At 41.1% G+C, this 16850-nt stretch overlaps 1 protein-coding gene across 1 annotated transcript in view; it reads right to left on the minus strand.

Moving 5' to 3' along the window:
• The window catches only part of KIRREL3 (kirre like nephrin family adhesion molecule 3), a 375859-nt gene that overhangs the window by 51595 nt on the left and 307414 nt on the right, over positions 1-16850 (minus strand). Inside the window, exons 13-14 of the mRNA XM_070952317.1 lie at positions 13430-13465; positions 4574-4681 (exon numbers count right to left, since the gene is read on the minus strand). Of these exons, the coding sequence (XP_070808418.1) occupies positions 4574-4681; positions 13430-13465 (144 nt within the window). The remainder of the gene's footprint in view (positions 1-4573; positions 4682-13429; positions 13466-16850) is intronic.

The raw sequence follows: 16850 nt of genomic DNA on the forward strand, positions 1-16850 counted from the left end.
CCAATTCTTTACTGCAATACACTTTGTTAGCCTGCTCTTGAAAATTGTTGATCACACTATCCCAAATTTGAAACGCTATCAATTTCCATTGCAGAATCCAAAATGGTTGACCAAGCAGACCCCTAACCCATTATGAGCCAGACCTTTTGAAAGACCTCCTGTTTCTTTTATCAACTGTCAGTGATTGTCAGCCATCATTAGAAATCTTGTTAAATATTTCGCCAGCAAGAACACCCAACCCAACCCATCCCAACCCAACAATCAATGGTTATATAGGACCTTTGCAGTAACAGTAGAAGAGACTAGAAGCATTTGAAATGTGGATTTACAGGCAGCTGTTACGTACGTATAAATTGGGCTGACAAAATCAGAAATGAGGAGGTGATAAGCCGCCTGGGAAAGCCAAGGTAAATCATCAAAACCATAAAAAAGTTAGAATATTTTGGACATGTGATGTGACACCCAGAAAAATATGGCATACTTCACTTAACCCTCCAAGGAAAGATTGAAGGCAAATGAGGTCCAGGCAGAAGAATCATAGCTTCAAAATCTAAGGGCTTGGTTGGACAAAACTCAACAGCACTTTTTCGTGTGGCTGTTGATAAAAATAGGATTGCCAACATGATTGCCAATGTTCGATGATGGATACGGTAGAAGAAGGAGAAGGAGAAGGAGAAAGAGAAGAAGAAGAAGAAGAAGAGGAGGAGGAGGAGGAGGAGGAGGAGGAGGAGGAGGAGGAGGAGGAGGAGGAGGAAGAAGAAGCATATTTGGCACAGCTTATTCCTTATGCTGCTTTTCTTTCAAGAGGTCAACACTGATTTGAAGCATTAGCATTCTGTACTCACAATGGATTGTCTTTTGCTAGTCCTTGGTTTCATGATCAGCTTTAATGTTGTTATTGCTGGTAAGCAGAGGAGTTTATCAGATCTATAAATTAGAATGCCATTAGCTGTGCACATGGCTTCAACTTCCAACTGACCACTTCTTCTCCATCCTGGCTTGCCAAAATCTAAACCTTACATTGTAACGGACATCATCACATGCACGATGGATAGACTATAGGCCTTGCAAATAAACCCAATACCATCTGATTACTTCAAATAAGAAAAACGTGATGAACCACATGTTCTCTCTTTTTCCCCACCTATGAATCAAATAAATGATGCAGTTTGTTCACATATATTATTAAAGAGAGAGATGGGGGGGGAGAAGAATATGCAAACTAGGCTGATTGTGTCTGACCACTGATGCTGTAACAATGAATTGACCCGTTTTCTATCGAGCAAGCCTGAATGGCACATCACTGCTGAATGATTCCAGTGAAATTGAATTGGCCTTTTCTCAGGTTTTAGTCATGCACCCATCCATCAAAAACAGTGCTTAACCAGAATGCAAGATTAATGACTGCCAGAGATTTAATTTGCTAATACCTGAAAGAGTCACTAATGGGGTTTGGGAGTGTTATGAAAGGTGGAGGAGAGGAAACTGAAGAAAACACGATTATGGTTCCAAAAATCAGCCTTGTACATAAGCCCAGCCATTTATTAATAAGTCTGGGAGAAGCCAGAGTTCTATGGTTTCACTATAAACTCTCTAAAAAGAGCTGTTTTTAATTATTTATTCTCTGTTCTCAGCAACACAAACAAGTACTTTGCAGTGCATTTTGGCTTAGCTGTCTTTTAATTTCCTTAAAGTTAGTGAAAAAAATTGGGTTTCTTTTTTTCAGCTTCCAAGAGAAGACGCAACTATCATTCCATGGTTTGTTGCCTTTAGATTCACACAACCATCACTCTTGAACTTCTCCGTGTTTCTCTCCAATAAGGCAGCTCTTGTTCATTCATGGGAATCTTTTATTTTGTTTTTAACATCTGTTTCTCCAGCTGGACTAAAAGCCAACTGGAGCTTGACATGGGATTTAAATGCTTATTTCATTTAGAAGGACAACTCTCCCAAACCATGCAATCTCCAAAAACAAAACATATTTTTTCCCCAGGATGAGATAAATACTATGCATTTGTAAGGATTTAATGCACAGTTCTGATGTTTTTCTCCATGCTTCTGGACGAATAGAAATGAAAGGTGGATATCTTTGTAGGTCTGAGATGTTTATTAGTCTTTATGGTTGGGGGGGAAATTGGGATACCATACTTCAGATATTGTGCTTTTAATTTAAGGGTTTTATATATATATATATATATATATATATATATATATATATATATATATATATATATATATATATATATATATTTAATTGAAAAAGTTTTTCAAATACAAATTTTTCCCCCTTTTTTCTTCCCCCTCCTCCCTAACCCTCCCTCACCACCCATCCCCCTGTGACTTCTTCGAGATAAAATCCAAATTCGTAACAGATTATATAATATTTTACCATCCCCTTACTCCATCCCTCAAATACTGACCCTTTCTTTCTAATAATATTATTACATAACTTCTGGTTTAGCATAATAACATTATTATAACTCCCAATTTAGCAATAATCTGCCCTTTTTCTCCTCCCCCATACATATATCTATATATTAATATAACATTTCAAAACAACCTTCCACTTTAAGACTATATAATAAATCCTATTTTAACATTTAATCTTTAATGTATATTAATATAACATTTCAAAACAGCCTTCCCCTAAAAAGCTATATAATAAATCCTAATTTAACATTTATTCAGCTCTATCCATTTCCTCCACTCCCATAAATGTATCTCTTAAACATCCCTTTTCTTAAACTAAACAATCAATAAGCTAACCTGTCTCCACCCACTTTCCTACAAAATTACCATACATAACAATTCCTAATATCTTTATTCTTCTGCCCATCCTACTAAAAAAAAAAATTCCCTTATATAGATAAAATCAATGACTTTAAATTTATAATCCATATAATATAATATCTTCTTTGATGTCTCTCTACTGGATTGTTGACTCCATCAGCCATATTAGGGTAACATAGCATCCTGATTGCAACAGAATGTTCAAAATCCTCAGTTATCATCTGCCCCCATCAATAATAAATATTAATATTTATTATTATTTATTAATATTAATAAATAAATATTTATTAAGGGTTATATTTTGATGTGCATATCCCAAGAGTCTCTAATTCTGCACTTGTGCAATTATCTGCTGTGGGCTTGCCTGGGCAAAGTGTGTAATGAAGTGTTCGGACATCATTGCCACTTTCCTTTTGCAAACCCGTTCCTGCTTAAAAAAAATTACCCTCCAAAATTGATGTAACCTTGGTTTAGCTCAGCCAATTGCTTATTCAATATACCATGGTTAAACAAACCACAGCTCATTGCCATCTTTGTCCAGCTTTTGCACATCCTCTTTGCCTGCTCTTGTAGGCAGTACAGAAAGATTTATTTATTTATTTATTTATTTATTTATTTATTTATTTATTTATTTATTTATTTATTTATTCGATTTATATGTTGCCCTTCTCTGGAAACTCAGGGCAGCTTACAATGCATTAAGCAATAGCCTTCATACTTTTGTATATACCTGCTTAGTAGGGCTTTCGGCCCCCCTGAAGTGGTGTTCTTTTTATACAAAGTCAGCTTATTGCCCCCACAATCTGGGTCCTCATTTTACCTACCTCGAAAGGATGGAAGGCTGAGTCAATCTTGAGCCTGGTGAGATTTGAACTCGCAGTAATTGCAGGCAGCTGGTGCTACTTAACAGCACTTTAGTCTGCTGCGCCACCAAGACTCTTTATCTTCCAAACTTCCAGTCTGATACTATGAGTGATGTGGAGGAAATCCATTTTCAGGTGAATGGGACTGTTAATTGAGAAATTTGAGACCTAAGGAATGTGTCCTTGTAGCTCACAGTAGCCTGTGGAAAGCTTTATCGGAACATCCCCATAGCAACCCCTGAATCTCCAGATGCAAATGCTTCTTAACAGAATAACAGAGTTGGAAGGGACCTTGGAGGTCTTCTAGTCCAACCCCCTGCTCAAGCAGTAAACTCTATACCGGGGTCCTCAAACTTGGTAGCTTTAAGACTTGTGGACTTCAACTCCCAGAATTCTCCAGCCAGCTAAATTCTGCTCTATACTATGTCAGACAAATAGTTATCCAATCTCTTCTTAAAAACCACCAGTGTTTGAACACCCACAACTTCTGAAGGCAAGTCGTTCCACTGATTAATTGTTCTGTCAGGAAATTTCTCCTTACTTCCAGGTTGCTTCTCCCCTTGATTAGTTTCCATCCATTGCTTCTTGTCCTGCCTTCAGGTGCTTTGGAAAATAGGTTGACCTACTCTTCTAACAAGGCCATCATTCTCTGTAGATAACAGAAGTAACTTAAGATTTGTAATGTTATTATTTGTGAATACACACGAACGAATCATTTTCCCTCCTTTCTGAAATGGATAAATATTAGTGCATCTCTTTTGTCTACAGGGCTATGTCTTCCACTTTTCTTCTGGATAGGACCCACTCCAGTACACACTACTAAATAAAAAAATACTTCAGGGAGTCTTGATTATTGGTTGTTTGGTTCTGCATGTGATTCCACAGTGATAGTCAATGAACTAAAAAGGAAAAGGACTTACTTCTCTGGGAGCGAGCACAGCAGAAAGCCACAATGGTGGCCATCAGGACTAAGAAAGCCACCCCAGCTCCAACGGCCACACCTATGATGACTGCCATGGGCACTGACTCTGGAAGAAACAAGAAAACAAATGAAGTGGAGAAGGAATCCCTCTGTTCCTTTTTCCTTGCCCCACGCTTACTACCAAGACCTCAATGATTTATTCTCAAGTCATTATTTATTCTCAGTTTTGCCCATATCATCAGTAAGACTAGTTCTTACTCAATGAAATGGACACAGGGTTAGAAATGCATGGCGGACTATGATGAAATGGAAAGGAAAATGTGGGTTTAGGAATAAGGCTTGTTTTGGGTCATTAACCCTTGGATCTCCTGTGTTTGTCAAAATAAAGTCAACATTTGGCTGCCAAGTCTGGCTAGGATCCAATCCCTTTCGGCTGCTTACAAGAAATATTGAGACCTCTGTTAAGGACAGAGAAGTGGCTTTGATAGAAGTAAAATTAATATTGCCTGCATAGTTTGGGTATCTGAGTGTATGTAGAGTAAGTGCATTATTTATTGAAGGGTACAGGATGGGTTACTTTATTTGAAGCTATTTTGCTTCAACTGTAAGAAAAGCTTTTGAAGTTTTTGACATCCTCCTGTTGAATCATCCTTATGAGTATGGCTTGACTAGACTTATCTTTCCTACTTCTGTTACTAATAGCAGCTTCTCCGGAGTTCAATTTCATCTCCCTCAATCTTATACATGTACTGTGTAACAGTCCTCTTCTTTGTTGTTGCAATTTTGGAGAACATTGAAAGCATCCACTTCTACTTGTAAAGGAACATCTGATTACGTTTGAATTTGGGGAAGTATTAAAAGCACCCCCTTCATGAATCGGTCTCAAGGATGGAGAATCTGCAAGCTAAGGCTTGCTGGTCTTTATATACAGTGATTTAGAATGACATCTGAGGATGACATCATAATTCTTGGTTCAACCATAGTTTGGTGGTTATGGGCCTAGGAGTGGCTCTTTGTGTGCTGTCTACTTTGTGAAATGATTATTTGTGTATTTATTTATTTATTTAATTTATTTATTTATAGTGACCACAGAGATAGACCTTCTCCAGAAGGAAGTTAACTAAACACTTCCTACCATGCTATCACAAAACGACTCAATGCATGGGATAAAAATTTGGTGAGTTTTTGAAAAGTTAAATGCAATTTTTTTTTTAAAAAAAAATAAAATTCCTTGGTTAGTTCTTGCTTAGCTTCTGCTTTGTAACGGATTATGATTGAACGATACTTTGGGCTGAGGACATGCTGTCTAAATTAATTGTTGCTTGTCAAAAATGATCCCGAGGAAGTGGGAGTGAAATATAGGAACGCAAAATAAAACTAGCAGCTGTCAAAAATTCAACTTTTCTGTCATTTTACGTCTTCTCCATCCCCCCCCAATAATCCAGCCAGTGTTTAGATTTCAGACCCCTTCCGGAGAGTCCCTGCACTCCGATACGAATGATTGCAAGTTATATTTGTGAAAGGTTGATGAAGAAATGGTACGTTGATGTGAAAGGAGGGGAAAAAATCTTTTCCATCCTTTGGCTACAGGAGAATCTACTGAAATAGTCTCAAACTCCTGGGGGATAAATAATATATTGCTATTTCCTCACCTGGTATTACCTTCTCCATCTCAAGACCAGCCCTACCATTATGTAAAGTGGTAGATGTTGAGGGAACAGTAACGTCAAGCTTTGGCTGAGCCCTGAGTCATTTTGTTTTGCTCTTTGTTTGAAGACTTCGTTCTTGGTCTGGGGACAATTTTACCTCTCCTGGGTTCATAAAGCAGCAGTAGAAAATGGTATTCTCCCACCAGGATAATAAGAAGGGTAGATTTAACAACTGATCCTGTTACCTTCTGTTGCCAGAATAGGGAGGGGGGAAAAAACAGGGGCAGTAAAATCAGGGGTGGGCTGCTGGGGGTTCACAGGGGTTCAGGAGAACCTCTAGCTAAGATTCTGTGCAATTAGGAGAACCGTCAAATCCCACTCCTGGCTAGCCCTGCCCTGCCCTCCCCTCCCCTCCCAGGAGTCGCCACATGGCCCATTTTAGATGTATGCAAGTGCAGGGAGCATGTGCAGGCTCAGGGAGGACAAAAAATGGGCCTACTGGAAGTTTGGGAAGGCCAGAAACAGGCCCATTTCTGGCCTCCAGAGGGCCTCCGGAGCCTGGGGAAGCCGTTTTCGCCCTCCCGGAGGCTCAAAGAAAGCCTCTGGAGCCCGGGGAGGGCAAAAAGCCCCCCCCCCTGTAGTGCAGGAGGCTGATTAAGCCATGCCTACCATGGCCAGGGCAGAAAACCCCTTGCTAAAATTTTTGAAGCCCACTCCTGAGTAAAATATCTTAGCATAACCTTGATCCCAAACTATAGATGGGAAGAAGGAAACAAATATTTGGGAAAGAAAAAGATCCACTGATCAGGAGAAGAATTCAAGGGAGTGTATTATGTTGACATTTTTTTTTCAAACTTGTTAACTGGTGACTGATTGGATATGGAGAACCAGACATCTTCAGCTTCTCAGCACAAACTTAAATGTCCAGACTGAAATGTGACAGATTTTAAAAAAAAAAGTTTTGCAAAAGACTGCATGCTTTCAACTCTCCAGACAGATTCGCTCATCATTTGAAAGAAGTGGATAATTCACAAGAAAAGCATATCAGACTCATGAACCAATGTTGTAACAGGGAGACCTCGTGTCTATGGAGATTCTCAGTCATCCAGGTCATAGTTGTCCCAAAGGTGCTGTTTCAAGAGGCAACTGGACTTTCTTGTTGTCTTTGAAGACTTTTCATTTCTCATCCAAGAAGCTTCTTCACTCTTCAAAGACAAACAAGAAAGTCCAGTTGCTTCTTGAAACAGCACCTTTGGGACATGGAGACCTGGTCTTGTTCATTCATTGTTGGTGACTTCAAGTTTACACAGTTCAATTCATTATTCTTAGTGTTGTTTTTGAAGATGTTAGAAATGTCAGTTAGCAGAAACTATTGCCGTCCACATTTGGGTAGACAAACAGTAAACATCGGTGGGAACACCTGACAACTTCATTGATTTTCAGTAGGATTGCAGATATATTAAAGAAACGGTTTGGTGTATTGCTCTGATTTTGGCTTGCTTTCATGTCATCCTTAATTTGATACCAAAGATATGATTGAACTGTCTCTCTTGTTGATTGACCATCGGCCGCTTTCAATTACTGGATTTGGAAATCATCACAGTTGCTTGTGGGGTTTGAAGAATAATTCCAGATGGAATATTGAAGAACCGGGAGTTAGCACAGAAACTCTCCACGGTGCAAAGGGAATTTGTTAAAGCCGAATGAATCAGTGGAAATTTTTTCCTCTTATACATGAACTTTTGCTTTTATAGTGGGTGTGTTCTCGCAGGTCCTTATCCCTACTGATAAGGAAAGTGTGGTGATATAAGCTTTTCATTATCTAGATATCAAGATATCAAATCAGGTTTGAGATTCCATGAGTCAATCAAGTTAATTTTTGAGTCTGACAGCCCTAAACTTATAGGTAGTCCTTGAGTTACAATTTGGACCAGAACTTCTGTCACTAAGTGATTTCCTTTGTTTGTTAAGTGACTAATGTGGTCATTAAAGTGAACCTGGCTTCCCCCATTGATGTCGATTGTCTCCTGGAAAGGTCGCAGATACATGCTGGCTGCCAAGCACTCACATTTTAATCATATAATTGCAGGAATATAGGTAGTCCTCGACTTACGACCACAACTGAGCCTAAAATTTCTGTTGTTTAGTGAGACAGTTGTTAAGCGAGTTTCACCACCTTTTGACGACCTTTCTTGCCCGAGTTGTTAAATGAATCACTGCAACTGTTAAGGGTTCTTAAGAGGATCTGGCTTCCCCCATTGACTTTGCTTGTCAGAAGGTCGCAAAAGATCACACAATCCTGAGACACTGCAATTGTCATAAGCCCAGGTCAGTTGCCTAGCATCCGAATTTTGATCACATGACCACGGGGATGCAGTAACGGTCATCAGTGTAAAAAAATGGTTGTAACTCACCTTTTTTTCAGGAATGTTGTAACTTCGGTCACTAAATGAACTGTTGTAAGTTGAGGACTACCTGTACTGCAATGGTCGTAAATGCACAGACTGTTCCTAAGTCACTTTTTTCAGCCCTGCCGTACCTTCAGAGAGTGATGCATTATCCTTACGAGTGTTTGTAAGTCAAAAACTATCTGCCTGCTGTTTTCCTTTACCATGGAAATATATGTCTCTTTTTGCTTGCAGTATGAGAAAGCGATTGTGGTTATTTCAAATCTATGACAGCGACCATTGTTATTAAAATGCCCTCTGCTTGCAGGTGTCTCAGCAAACAATGGAGATACCAGGAGATGCCATCTGGCACTTCCCTGTCTCTGCCCCCATTGCTGTTAGGGATCTACTGTGGGTGAGATGGAGCCTGTTCAGTCTTAATGGCACAATTCATGCTTCTGCTTTTTCATCCCTTTCCCTCGCTTTTGTGTGTCTGATCGGGGAATGATTAGAGGCGTGGTTTCACGATGAAGGGACAATATCAAGGGCATGGAGCTTTATACGTGCTTCAGTTCTTTTGTGTACAGCAAATAGTTATTTGCTGCTATCTGGATCAGTAGGATGATGGCTTTTTTTTTTTTCATTCTCCTTGTTATTTGTGTATTTTGTCTGTTGGAAAGGTTGTCCAAAGATTTAAAGTGAAAATTTCAAGGCTATCGGATAAATCGGGTGTCCTTTTTCTAAGGCTAGAGTGAAACTGCACCAGTCTCAAGGGGTAAAACTGAGAGTCGGCCTATAATTCTGCATCCTTACCAACCTGAGTTTTTCTGTGCTCTTTAATCTGTATCAGGGGTGTCAAACCTGATTTCATTGAGAGCCGCATCCAGGGGTGAAATTCAAAATTTTTCTCTACCGGTTCTGTGGGCGTGGCTTGGTGGCGTGGCAGGGGAAGGATATTGCAAAATCTCCATTCCTATCCTACTCTGGGGCCAGCCAGAGGTGGTATTTGCCAGTTCTCTGTACTACTCAAAATTTCCGCTACCGGTTCTCAAGAACCTGTCAGAACCTGCTGGATTTCATCCCTGGCCGCATCCGGATAGTTTTTGACCTCAGAGGGATGGGTGGGCATGGCCAGCTCAACATCACTCCTGTCGAGGGCAGCTGTGGTGGCCCAAGCACTCTGAAAACAGGCTTCCGAGCTCCATTTTCAATTGCCACAGTCTCCTGCAACCCTTGCCAGTGAAAACGGAGCTTGGGAGGGCCACATGCTCCATTTTCGCTGACAGAGGCACTGTGGGCCACTCCTTCACTGTTTCCAGGGCAGCCCTATGGGCCTGATCTAAGCACCCCAAGGGCTGGATCCGGCCCCTGGGCCTTGAGTTTGACATCCCTGATCTATATTAATGGTTCTCTTGTCTTCACCACGGACCAGGGGTGGTATTCAGCCAGTTCTACCCAGTTTGGGCAAACTGGTAGCGGCAGCGGTGGGAGGCTCCACCCACTTGCCTGGACATTTTCATGTCCTGTTTTTGACGCTCTGTGCATGCGTGGAAGGTCCTATGCATGCACGGAGGTGGCATGTGTGAGTGAAGTGAGTGAACTAGTAGCGAAGGTAAGTGAATACCATCCCTGCCACGGACCCCCTCCCCTTTAAATACCTTTTGTGAGAAGCTTCCCTTCTTTCCTTTAGCTGTCTCTAGCTCAGTGTTTCTTAAGCATGAAAACTTGAAGAGGCCTGGACTTCAACTCCCAGAATTCTTCATCTTCAGGCTTCCACGCTTGAGAAACATTACTATAGCTCAGTGGTTCTCAACCTGCCCTTTCAATACCTTTTGTGGCCATGGAACCACAAGACTTAACTCAAGATTTAAATTATAACATTTCTTCAAGCCTTCATGGACCCCCAGAGGTCCGCGAACCACAGATTGAGAACCACTGATCTATACATTTTTGTTCATTTTTATTGATATTTATTGCTTGTATATTTTGTGTGTGTGTGTGTGTGTGTGTGTGTGTGTGTGTGTGTGAACCCTAGTCCCCATATTCTGAAAAGTGCAGATTACAATATGCATGTAGCTTCAACTTTTTCCAATATAATCCAACAGATCCGAGGCTGGTTTACGTATCCCAGAATTCTGATAGCTCTTTTTTTAAAATTGTTGTTTGTTTGCATCTTTTTTTCTGCCAATGTTCAAGATCTTAGTCCTAGTTACATTACCGAGGGCCAAATTTCCTGCAGAATTAATTGGGATCCACCTCTGCAGATTTTCAGAAAAGTTTGCAGCTGCTTCTTTTGGCCTTGACTTAAATGAATTTTGTTGAATTGTTCTTTTACCTGTTTGAGATTGCTTTCCAGGATGAATTGTTTTAACTGCTCCTTGTTCTTACTGTTACCGTTATTCTTATTTTTTTTATAGTGCTTTTATAGACATGAATTTATGATTATAAGCCACCTTGGGGAAATTTTGTCCTTAAAAGAGGTCTAGAAATATTTCAGGTATCTCAAATGAACAAATGACAGTGATGGTCCCTGTGGGCAGAAAGGGAAAAAAAATAATAAGATGGCATCCACAATTATGTGATTGAAGCACTGCTCCTCCCCTTTTAATGTATAACACATGTGTGTGTCAGCCCTCTAAGATTGACCAAATTTGAAAACCAAAGACATGCAAGCTAATACTACATATATTATAAAGTTTAACACAGGTAGTCCTCAACTTATGACCACAATTGGGAACAGGATTTCTGTTGCTAAGTGAGGTGGCTTACATGAGTTGTGCCTGCTTTTATGGCCTTTTTGCCATGGTTGTTAAGCAAAGCCATGGTTGTTAAGCAAAGTGCTGCAGTTGTTAAATGAATCACAGGTCTTTAAGTGACTTGTGAATGTTGACTTCCCCAATGACTTTGCTTATGGGAAACCAGTCGGGAAGGAAAGTTGCAAATGGTGATCCCATGACCCTGGGATGTTGTAACCATTGTAAACACACACACTAGTTGTCAAGCACCTAGGTTTTGATCATGTGACTGTAAGGATGCTGGGACGGCCATAATGTGAGACTGGTTGTATGTCACTGTTTTCAGTGCTGTTGTAGCTTCGAACAGCCACTCAATGAATGATTGCAAGTCAAGGACTACCTGTATATCAAATATTATAGTAACAGAATCTTGCAAGTCTTAATGCACATTCCCTCCTCACCCTCCCTTTTTCTTTATGGGAAGCAGGGAGGGTCATGTCTAAGATGCTTTCTCAAATCGCATTCCTGTCCCAGACTCGTATTTCTTTTATCTCACCATTGTCTTGGTTGCGGTTCTTCCTCCTGTTCCTCAAGGTTATTCCTTCTGCCCATCACACACAAGAAAAGAGCAGGGCTTGGATTACACGGCTGCAGAAGCCATCTTGCCATTTTTGTCTCCTCCCACCACCACCACCATCATCACCAGCTCCACCATCATGAATGACCTTGGCAACCATGCAGATTTCAAGTCATGCATGGCTCCTTGACTTAATTTTGGAAGCCACTTACAACGATCTTCCAGGTTCTTGATTGGGATAATCTTGGTTTTCCCTGGCAGCCTGATGGATGAGGAAGACGAGGTCGGAGGGGGAGAGAGTGAAATGCCAAAAGAACAAAGCAATGGCCGCCTGCTTTAAATTGTGAACCCACTCCATCTGCTAATGACCCATGGCAGATTAGGCCCAAGGGGATGTGAATTTAGGAGAAACATTTTTCCTGTTCTTGAGTGGTGCGGTGGCCTAGAGGTGGCGCTCTCGCCTCACAATCAGGAGGCTGTGAGTTTGATCCTAGGTAGAGGTAGATATTTCTCTTTCTGGACACACTGAGAATATATCTGCTGAATATAACTCCGCATTGGCAATAGGAATGGCATCTGGGCAGTAAATACTTGGCTCCTTTCAGTTGCCCAGACTCTACCCCGCAAGGAATTATGGGGTCGTTAAAAGAGGATGACGATGATTTTTCCTGTTCTTGTTCTTGGAATGTAGGTGGAACAGGAAAGATGCTGCCAGCCAAGCTTTCAGAGTAACACACAGGCTGATCCAGAGGTAAGTGAAAAGCTTTTATGAAGGGAAGATGAGGTCCTAGTAACAAATGCAGACATGGAGAGAAAGATGGATTGTGATGGGGCTCATGCAAGAGCAGAGCAGGATGATGGGATGGGAAGAAGCTAGCAAAAAGCGGTTTTCAGAAACATGGTAAACATAAGTCAGCAAAATAATTCCTGCATTGGAACGGTCATTTCTGTTTCCCCAAAATATCTAACCAGAAACTAACCATGATCAATTCCTTGGATTCCCACAAGCTTGCCAAAAGGAGTAAGTAAAGTCTCTGGGAGAAAATCATAGTTAATTTAGCAATAGAGGGAGGTATAGGCTATACCTGAAATTGAATTTTGCTTGTGGTCGTTTTGACATGCCAGTATTCATTTTAGAGACCAGGTTCAATCAGTTGGACATGGCTTAAAGAACATGTTAATAGGCCATTCGTGGGGCATTTTCCAGTTCTGGGTCTAAGGATAAGTAAGATATCCTCTTCTTCGTGCTCACCAATTCATCCCCTTCGGTAGTCGTAGTGTGAATTGTAGCACTCTCCCATTTGGAACTGGTAGGACTGGTAGGAATGGGAGAACTTTAAAGAACCCAAGGATTCTGAAGGCTAATCAACCCTTCCAACAATTCTTCCTCTCTCAGGCATCCTTTTACCTCCTGTTAATGGATGTGGCATAACTGTTTCATTGGGATTAGCTTGGGAGATGGGGGGAGTTCAGTTCACAGAGTCACCTTCACTCATAATTCCGTACCTGTTTCCATACCAGCTCCTGACTTCATTTCCGTACCTGTTTGAAAATAAAGCAAGTGTCTACAGCCAACGCCCAACTGCAATGTCACTTCAGTTATTTTTTTTTTTGCTTTTGCCGGGGTTGCCTTTTATAGAGTAAGCAAATCCCGGGGAGGTTTTGCCCATCATTTCCAAAGGCAGCTTCAGGGGCCGTGCCCACACTTGTTGCAAGAGTGAGGGGGTTCCGAAATTCAGGGTTGCCTCTGGACATCAGGTAACACCCATCTGAGTGTCCGTCATCGTTCAAAATATACTTGGAGGAAATTGCTTGTGGTGGGGCCTAATTTTAGTATACTACCATTTTCATTCCTGCACATGGGGGTCTCTTTGCAAGACTGCCTATTTCAGTGAAGAAGAAATAAAAAAGGAAGGAAGGAAAGAAGGAAGGAAGGAAGGAAGGAAGGAAGGAAGGAAGGAGAAGGAAAGGAAAGGAAGGAAAGAAGGAAGGAAGGACAGAAGGAAGGAAGGAGAAGGAGATGGAGAAGGAGAAAAAAGAGGAAGAAAGAAAAAAGAAAGAAGGAAGGAAGGAAGGAAGGAAGGAAGGAAGGAAAGAAAGAAAGAAAGAAAGAAAGAAAGAAAGAAAGAAAGAAAGAAAGAAAGAAAGAAAGAAAGCTTTGCTTGTGGAAACCGATTTTCTTAGGAAATGAATTTAGCTGAATGGTGGGCAAGATATTTTAGCTTTCCATCTGCAGAATGTTTTAAAATCCAGGGGAACATTCAAACATTCAGCACTTATAGGCAAAAGGGTTATAGTCCTGGGACCGTTGTATATATGATTAGATTGGCAGTTGGAAAAGCAATTGTTGGAAACGTTATTCCCTTTCCTATAGCCCTTATAAATCAACCGGCAGCTTTTCAACCTACATCAAAATGAGGTTGCTATTTTTGGCAGAGCCGCCTGCTTCCCAAGACTGCTGGGCAGTCTGCAGTCACCTGTTCTTTATGAGCTCTGCAGAACAGTGGTCCATCTCAAATGATCTTTAATTACATTTATCTGTATTGTGAACAACTCAACAACTCCTTGCAGAGTGCTTTTACTGGGATCCACACTTTCTTAGCGTTGCAAATAACATCTGCTTGCCCAGGGAAGGCGGGCAACAGGAAAACAATCTGCTAAACTTTATTTATACTGGGCTGAAACCAAGGCTGGCTTTAAATCCGTTTAATTTCAGTTTAATCTGAAAGGGAGCCTTGCCTTTAAGTGAGAACTTAATGAGAACAGTCCAAGTGCCCACTCTAACTTTTAAGAGGAAGTGATGGAACTGGAGACCCTACAGAATCAATGTATAAATGGTATAGGACATTTATACATCCTGCTTGAACAGGGGGTTGGACTAGAAGACCTCCAAGGTCCCTTCCAACTATCCTGTCCCGTCCCGTCCCGTCCCGTCCCGTCCCGTCCTGTCCTGTCCCGTCCCGTCCCGTCCCGTCCCGTCCCGTCCTGTCCTGTCCTGCCCTGCCCTATCCCTATTCTATGAGGGTTAAAAGGGGACCTTTAAAATTATAATCATGTTTCAATCAAAAGCATTTCCTTTTAGAATTTTAGAATAACAGCCTTTGTGGCACAGCAGACTAAAGCACTGTTAAGTAGCACCAGCTGCCTGCAATTACTGCAAGTTCAAATCTCACCAGGCTCAAGGTTGACTCAGCCTTCCATCCTTCCGAGGTAGATAAAATGAGGACCCGGATTGTGGGGGCAATAAGCTGACTTTGTATAAAAAAGAACACCGCTTAGGGGGGGCCAAAAAGCCCTACTAAGCAGGTATATACAAAACTATGAAGGCTATTGCTTAATGCATTGTAAGCCGCCCTGAGTCTCCGGAAAAGAGTGGCATATAAATCGAACCAATAAATAAACAGAATTGAAAGGGACCTTGGAGGTCTTCTATCTAGTCCAACCCCCTACTCAGGCAGGAAACCTTACACTATTTCAGACAAATGGCTGTCCAATTTCTTCTTAAAAATTTCCAGTGTTGGAGCATTCACAACTTTTGTAGGCAAGTTGTTCCACTGGTTAATTGATCTAACTGTCAGGAAATTTCTTCTTAGTTCTAGGTTGCTTCTCTCCTTGATTAGTTTCCATTTTATGTGACTAAACAGGAAATATAGCCCATCCTGTAAGTAGGTTTCATGAATTACTGTTGATTTCAGCAATTAGCTAAATCAGATTGGTTATACGGTGTTATATCATATATTATGATCCCAAGATGGATCACTAGACAAAAAATGAGATGGAGAGAGGATATTTGCAATTAAATTCTGCAGAACAGTAACTGGGTGGTCATGAAAATCTAGAATAGATAATGGTGCAGGCCATTTTCTCCAAACCATTATTTGCAAGCCGAAATCTGAAGGATGCTAATCGTATCTGTAATTTATAATCCCCAAAGAAATTATGGTATCTAAAGGAGTTTATATGACTCTAATGCTAATGCAGAAGATCATTACAAAGGTAAGGCGGTTTAAACGATGTATCCCATTTCCCTCTTTCCCTTCCAGTATATAATGGCTTCACTTCTGCATGCTTGTGCCATATTAGTTAAAGCTTATTTTCCCCAATGCACACAAGTTTTGTAATTTTCCCCGCCTCCCCTAATTGGTATCTTTCTCAGGCCTTTTAGCTTAAGATTGTTATCTCTTCCTTTTAGAATATCTATCATTATTCCAGACAATTGCTTTAGTCTGGCAAGATTAATGTCTGGCCCAAAGAACCAAGAGTGACATGCGAAGTTACTTATGAGTAGTTCCTTTATTGTTGTTTGCCTGCAGACAGAATCTTGCCAGACTAAAACAATTATCTGCCATCACTATAGAATAACCTTTGATTGTTAGGGAGGGTTTGACCTTGGTCTCTTCTTGCCTGTCAGACATTCCAAGTCCCTCTGTCTCTTTGCCCTCTGGGAAAGAGCTCTCCTGGGACTCCCGACTACATTCCACTACAGCTTTGCTAATAAACCCTATAAACCTTTACTTCATTGTGTTTCTACTGCTTTTTCTCATCCACGAGGCTAAGACCCTGATCTTATCGATCGAAAGGTCGGAAGTTCAACAGTTCGAATCCCTAGTGCTGCGTAACGGGGTGAGTTCCTGTTACTTGTCCCAGCTTCTGCCAACCTAGCAGTTTGAAAGCATGTAAAAAATGCAAGTAGAAAAATAGGGACCACCTTTGGTGGGAAGGTAACAGCGTTCTGTGCGCCTTTGGCGTTTAGTCATGCCGGCCACATGGCCACGGAGACGTCTTCGGACAGCGCTGGCTCTTCGGCTTTGAAACAGAGATGAGCACCGCCCCCTAGAGTCAGGAACGACTAGCAGATATGTGTGAGGGGAACCTTTACCTTAAGATAGGAACTCCATTCTTAACTTCTATTTAACACAACTTCAAC

This window comes from Pituophis catenifer, unplaced genomic scaffold, assembly GCF_029215685.1.
Source record: "Pituophis catenifer annectens isolate HBS135680 unplaced genomic scaffold, rPitCat1.0.hap2 SCAF_12, whole genome shotgun sequence".
In the NCBI taxonomy this organism is placed as follows: domain Eukaryota; kingdom Metazoa; phylum Chordata; class Lepidosauria; order Squamata; family Colubridae; genus Pituophis; species Pituophis catenifer.